We start from the raw sequence: 7500 nt of genomic DNA, 5'->3' as shown, positions 1-7500 counted from the left end.
CCTCCTCCTCTTCCACCTCCTCCTCCTCCTCTTCCACCTCCTCCTCCTCCTCCTCCTCCTCCTCCTCCTCCTCCTCCTCTTCCCCATCCTCCTGTTCAACTTCCATTTTTGTATAACCCTGAGCTTCACAGTTCGCAACTTCCACACTGTGACCCGGCGCACTTTCCTCTCTCACTTTTTTCTTCTTTTTCTTTTTTCTAGTACGTTTCTCCTCCTCCTTGGCCTTCTCGCTCCACTGAATCTCTTCCAACAGCTCCTGCTGCCGCTGCTGCAGCTGCTGTTGCTGTTGCAGCTGCCGCTCCTGTTCTATAAGCTGGTCGAGGTGTTCCTGGTGCTGGCTGGTCTGTTGGTGATGGTGGTGGGGGTGATGGTGGGGGTGATGGGGAGGGTGTTGGTGTGAATGCTGTTGGTGAAGGGAACTCAGGGTAACCGTGAAGACACTCGGCTCGATTTGCAGCGGCGTTCCGTTCTCGTCCACTTTGACCTGCGGAAAGACGGGAGCATGAACCAGTAAGCTAACAACAACAACAACAATAATAACATACATATACCAAGGCTTTTTTCCCCCTTACAAGGGAGGTAGCCAAAAAGAAAAAGGCATAAAATCATTCCCACCCAGTCCACTTTGACCTGCGGAAAAACGGGAGCATGAACCAGTAAGCTAACAACAACAACAACAATAACATACATACATACATATACCAAGGCTTTTTCCCCCTTACAAGGGAGGTAGCCAAAAAGAAAAAGGCATAAAATCATTCCCACCCATTCCATCCCTGAATACACTCTACTCCCCTCCACCCTCTTCCCTCCCTCTTATCTTGGCACCTCCTGGATGACGGGTCATCCCTGCACCTTGTCCACTGCCCTGGGTCAGAAGCAGTGTCGCAAGACACAGCACATCTACAACAATAACAACAACAATAATAATAATAACAATAATTGATTGACTGATTCGGTTTAACGTCGCGAAACTTCCGCCTCCCCCCTCCCCCCTCCCCTCCACATCAGCGGGCTAGGAAAGTGCCCCTTTTAAAAGACTTTGTAGCGTTGTAAGCTCTCTTTGTGTGAAAAGATGAAAAAAAAATACAATTGAAACTGACAAAGAGAGAGAGAGAGAGAGAGAAAGACAATGGAAAAAGAATAAGAGAGTGTAAAAAGAGAGAGAGAGAGAGAGAGAGAGAGAGTGAGAGAGAGTGAGAAAGAAAAAGAGAACGAGAAAGAAAAAGAGAATTAAAGAGAGATTGAAAAAGAGAGAGCGTAAGAGAGATCTTAGGCCCGGTCCGGTGACCGAATACCAGCCACTCGGGGTTGCACCTCCAGATGGAGGTAAGGGGGCTTCGGGTTATGAAAATAGATAGTGGAGATGAATCTCTCAGACGCCTATCTTGGGGGACCAACATCAGTAGGCATTCGTCCTTTAATAAACCTTCAAATATTTTTTCTGTGTCAAGCTCTCTTTATGATATTATTCATCTGACACAATAAAAAAAGGAGAAGAGGCCAAACGAAGTAAAATTTTGCTATAAAGGGATCCAAGGAAGACGAAGAAGAATAACAACAACAACAATAATAACAACAACAACAACAACAATAATAATAATACATACATATACCAAAGGCTCTTTCCCCCTTACAAGGGAGGTAGCCAAAAAAATGAAAGCATATAAACCACTTCCACCCATTCCATCCCCTACATACTCTACTCCCCTCTAACCTCTTCCCTCCCTCTTTTTTGGCACATCCTGGATGACGGGTCATCCCTGCATCTTGTCCACTGCCCTGGGTCAGAAGTAGTGCCGCAAGGCACAGCACATCCACAGCAAGGCAGCTTCATTAAATCGGCGACTTTTATCTTCAACTTCCTTCTTTCGCACACCTTCCCAAACTCTGTCACTAACTTCCTCAATCCCTCCTCTGATCCTGCTACAAGCGCAGTGTCGTCGGCAAACAACAACTGGCTCATCTCCCACTTTTCTCCATTTTCTTTAACCATCTCCAATCCCTGACCCACTACCCTTGTATTGAACACCCAGGGCGACATAACGATCGCTGACAAAGTCCCACCTTTACCTCAAACCAATCACTCTCTCCATTTCTGTATGTGTGTATATATATATATATATATATATATATATATATATATATATATATATATATATATATATATATGTATATATAAAGAGGGATAGAGAAAGCGTTGCAAGAATCCGTTATTCGGGCAACATTCGTAGCACAGGTGTCGACTATAGCACTTTAGTTTTGCGAGTTAAAAGGAGAGAGAGAGAGAGAGAGAGAGAGAGAGAGAGAGAGAGAGAGAGAGAGAGAGAGAGAGAGAGAGAGAGAGAGAGAGAGAGAGAGGGGGGTAGACAGGATAAAGACAGACAGTGAGAGAGAGAGAGAGAGAGAGAGAGAGAGAGAGAGAGAGAGAGAGAGAGAGAGAGAGAGAGAGAGAGAGAGAGGGGGGGGGTAGACAGGGAAAGAAAGACAGACAGACAGACAGACAGACAGACAGTGAGAGAGTGAGAGAGAGAGAGAGAGAGAGAGAGAGAGAGAGAGAGAGAGAGAGAGAGAGAGAGTTTCCCGCATTTACTGCATTAGCCAGATATTAGGAAATAGCAGCAAAGCATAATTTTTCAAGACGAAAATAAAACTGACCTGCGGTTTTTAGTCCTTTCGGGGTTTAGTGGAAACATGTGGAGTGTGTGGCGAAGGAGGTGGCCACTTCAGAATATGAAAATAAGGTCAAATTCCAGAATCATGCAAACAGGGATACTCAACATGAATTTTACGTTGTTCAGTAGCTCCTCACCTCACCTAGCCTAACGTGGTCAGTGTATAGAAAAAAAAATATCTTTCAAATGAAAAAAAATAAACGAAAGAAGTGAAAATATGTTTGCGTGATACTGGAATAGAACCGAAAATTAACTGGTGATTCTATTTAAGGAAACTTTTTAAGGGAAATATTTAAGGGAACTCTGGACCTTTTCGGACAGCTGTGTTCCCTGGTGGAGAAAGGTCGATTTGGCAGTGAGGTGTCGCAGCTGTAGATCCGTTCTTGATGGACGTTGTGTACACAAGAACGTATGCACACATACACACACACACACACACACACACACACACACACACACACACACACCTACCCAGAGATCGGCAAATATTATGTTCTGAGCTCACTGCCGTAGGGTGGTGTCTGGCTGTCTCGACAGAGACTGCAGCAGATCCGAGGTGAGGTGAATACACACACACACACACACATACCCACGCACATGTACAGATACATTTAGTTTTGGAGTGTGTTTCCCCACGAATGTCGGTCACCACTTAGCCTTCAAATAACAGGAAGAGGAACGAGACAATTGTCCACGTTTTTCATATATAAGCGCAAGTGGAACAGGCTGCTGGCGCAAACTGGGGAGTGATAAAACGAAAACATACATACATACATACACCAAAGGCTTTTTCCCCCTTACACGGGGGGTAGCCAAAAAGAAAACGAAACGAAAACCAAAATGAGAGAGGGTCGTTTAGAGCAAGGGTGAGCATTGGGAGACGGTGATGTTGTGTGACATTGATTTGTGGACACCGGACTTCTTGAGGTGGGTCTGTGGAGGGAGGTACAAGGGATACCATAGCCGAAAGAGGAGGAGGAGGAGGAGGAGGAGGAGGAGGAGGAGGAGAAGGAGGAGGAGGAGGAAGAGGAGGAGGAAGAGGAGGAGGAAGAGGAGGAGGAGGAAGAGGAAGAGGAGGAGGAGGAAGAGGAGGAGGAAGAGGAGGAGGAAGAGGAGGAGGAAAAGGCAAAGAAGGAGAAGAAAAAGAAGACAAAGAAGAAGCCAAAGAAGAAGAAGACAAAGAAGAAGCCAAAGAAGAAGAAGACAAAGAAGAAGAAGACAAAGAAGAAGCCAAAGAAGAAGAAGACAAAGAAGAAGCCAAAGAAGAAGAAGACAAAGAAGCAAAGAAGACAAAGTAGGCAAAGACGAAGACAAAGAAGAAGACAAAGAAGAAGACAAAGAAGAAGAAGACAAAAAAGAAGAAGACAAAGAAGAAGCCAAAGAAGAAGAAGACAAAGAAGAAGACAAAGAAGCAAAGAAGACAAAGTAGGCAAAGACGAAGACAAAGAAGAAGAAAAAAGATGAAGAAGACATAAAAGGAGAAGACAAAGACAAAAACAAAAACAAAATAAGACAAAAAAGCAGAAGAAAAGCTGATCACTTTTAATTTCTAATTCATTTTCTTTATGCTGCCACCTTTCTCTCCTTTATCATCCCTAAGGCGTACTATTGTCCCTAAGTATAGAAGCGCTGGTTACTTCACTGCCGATGAAATGCTAAAACGAGAGGAATAGTAACACACGTGAGAGGAACGGGTAAGTACGAGTACCAACAAAGCCTAAAGTAGAACGAGCAAGTTAGGACATTCACAGAAAACGGGAACACAATATATATAAAAAAAAATAGTCCTCCACTCAAAAAATACAATAGAATAGATAACTATACAGACTAAAATAAATAAATAAAATAAAAATGGAATAAGTACATAAAACAAAATAATGAAAGAAACAGAAATCAATAAAAAAAAAAAACATAACAATCATACAAAAAAAAGTGAATGACAACGATTGATACGCCTTAGGACAGAGAAAGGGCTTCCTAAATATCGACGCTTCGAAGAATGGCGAATCAATTATGTGGCGAGTCATTAAGCTGTGTCGAACCCAGGCTTCCAGCCCAAAGACATATCGAGTGACTTTATCACTGGAGGCAAAGACTGATGATGCCAGACACTTTGTCAATGGGCCTATTGCACGCGACATGAAGAACCTCTTGCCGGGCCGACGCTGAGGCGACCCGGGACGTTGTCGGTGATTATCCTTGCGAGGTTCGAAAGGAGAATAAGGTAAAGGAGGAATAATGTTCACAAGCGCGCGCGCGTACATACACACCCACACTCACCCACATACGCAAACACACAGACACACACACACACACACGCGCGCATACGCAAACACACAGACACACACGTAAGCACACACACACACACACGAACACACACGTACACATGGACTCACACACAAATGGACACGTGCACATACACACACACATACATACGTGCACAAACACACACACACACACACAAATAAATATACACGTACACACACACACACACAATGTAAATACACACGTACACACACACACACACACATAAATACCCCGTAAATACATGGACACACACACAAACACACACACACACACACACACACACACACACACACACACACACACACGCACACACACACACACACACAAAAGGATACATTAAGAAACATACACGTACACAGAACACCAGTTCTTGGGCGACCTGCTCAGGATGATACGGGCTGCTTCCTGACTGCTATTTATCTATCTATATACCAAGAGGTTTTTTCCCCTAATAAGAGAGGTAGCCAAGTCAAAGGGACGTAACCACTCCCACCCGTTCCACACTCCCCTCCACCACCCTTGCCCCCCTCCCATCTTAGCTCCTCATGGATGACGGGTCATATCTGTATCACGCCCCTGTCCTGGGTCAGAGGCAATGTAGCTTCTACTAAATGAAATATCTTTTACGAACATCAGCTTCAGCAACCACTTCTTTTCCCCAATTGGCTTCCGAAGTGAAGAAGTCCAACATCGATTTGGATTGATTTGGGTTTCAATTGTACGGAGTGTGCTTCCGTATCCTGTTCTTCAGATGCGAATGTCTTGCCTTCTTAAAGATATAGTTGTGTTTGTCAGGTAGACAACTCCTATAGTATTCCTTGTATCGTTTTTAGAATCAATATATCTAGCGAATAATTTTTTCTACCATGCAAACCGTTTTCTCCTTTGTTGCAGGAGTCTAGTATCATCATTATAATCATAATCATCATCATCATCATTATTATTACTATTATCATTACTATGTCTATTTTTTATCTAATTTACTCCTAAAATGGATAAGATTGTCTAGAGTCACCCAGAACAAAATCTCAATGAGAATCACTGGATTGATTATATGATTGTTCTTAAGTCTAAACGGTCACGAACTGTATTATATGTTTCGAGGTTCTGAAGAGTGTTTGCTTCCACAAAAATCGATTTTTCCTTATTGTAAACAATTCTATTTGTGATCTCCAAGATGCTGGTGTTGAGTCTGCCGTCTCTGTCTTTCAGCTTTTAAAGAATAGACTCACGGGATAGAAAAGGAAGATAGAGTGCGGCTATGCGATGCGTTACACACGGACTGTGGTTAAGAAAGAAAAGGAGAGAAAGAAAACGGCGTCATTGATTGCCGTCAAGCAAGTTTAATCAACTGAATATATCCCTACCATTCGTTCATTTCTTCTGTGGTTCTATCCTGTCTGGTCGCCCGCGGTCTTTAAAAAAAAAAAAAAAAAAAAAAAAAAAAAAAAAAAAATAGCGGAAATATATGGGGAAAAAGTCAATGTTTAAAAATAAGGACAGAATCCGTCTGAGGTCTGAGAGGAACCGAGGCTGCGACCGGGAACGTAGCTGACCCTTCACCTCACATCCTCCACCATCCGAGGATTTACCCCACGGAGTCAGGAGTCCTCACCCTCCTTCCTCACGGGACTCGTCCTCACGTTATTCTCACGCTCTTAAGTTTCCAGACGGGATCACTTCACCAAAGAACTAACTCGCCATGCATTCAGTAGTGTATCCTTGCCCAAGTCTCTATATTATGTATCCTTGTCCAACCCTCTATATTTTGTCTCCTTGCCAAACTCTTTATATTTTGTTTCCTTGCCCAACTCTCTATTATGTATCCTTACCCAACTCTCTGTATTATGTATCTTTGCCCAACTCTCTATATTATGTATCCTTGCCCAACTCTCTATATTTTGTATCCTTGCCCAACTCTCTATATTTTGTATCCTTGCCCAACTCTCTATATTATGTATCCTTGTCCAACCCTCTATATTTTGTCTCCTTGCCCAACTCTCTATATTTTGTATCCTTGCCCAACTCTATATTATGTATCCTTGTCCAACCCTCTATATTTTGTCTCCTTGCCCAACTCTCTATATTTTGCATCCTTGCCCAACTCTCTATATTTTGTATCCTTGCCCAACTCTCTATATTATGTATCCTTGTCCAACCCTCTATATTATGTATCCTTGTCCAACCCTCTATATTTTGTCTCCTTGCCCAACTCTCTATATTATGTATCCTTGCCCAACTCTCTATATTAGTTATCCTTGCCCAACTCTATGTTTTGTATCCTTGTCCAACCCTCTATATTTTGTATCCTTGTCCAACTCTATATTTTGTCTACTTGCCCAAGTCTCTATATTATCTATTCTTGTCCAACTCTCTATATTATGTATCCTTGCTTAACTCTATAATATGTACCCTCACTCAACTCTCTATATTACATATCGTTGCCCAACTCTCTATATTATGCATCCTTGACCAATTCTCTATATCATGTACCCTTGCTCAAGTCTATATTATGTAC

General features: G+C 42.7%; 1 protein-coding gene across 2 annotated transcripts in view; it reads right to left on the bottom strand.

The window, feature by feature from the left end:
* The window catches only part of LOC143026470 (uncharacterized), a 329789-nt gene that overhangs the window by 37407 nt on the left and 284882 nt on the right, over positions 1-7500 (bottom strand). For both annotated transcript variants that reach the window (XM_076186913.1, XM_076186915.1), the window contains one exon: positions 1-484. This exon is cut by the window's left edge and continues 479 nt beyond it. In XM_076186913.1, the coding sequence (XP_076043028.1) occupies positions 1-484 (484 nt within the window). The remainder of the gene's footprint in view (positions 485-7500) is intronic.

The sequence above is a fragment of the Oratosquilla oratoria genome, chromosome 6 (assembly GCF_046742065.1).
Source record: "Oratosquilla oratoria isolate Oo_2021 chromosome 6, ASM4674206v1, whole genome shotgun sequence".
NCBI lineage: Eukaryota > Metazoa > Arthropoda > Malacostraca > Stomatopoda > Squillidae > Oratosquilla > Oratosquilla oratoria.
This window is presented reverse-complemented; position numbering and strand designations above follow the sequence as displayed.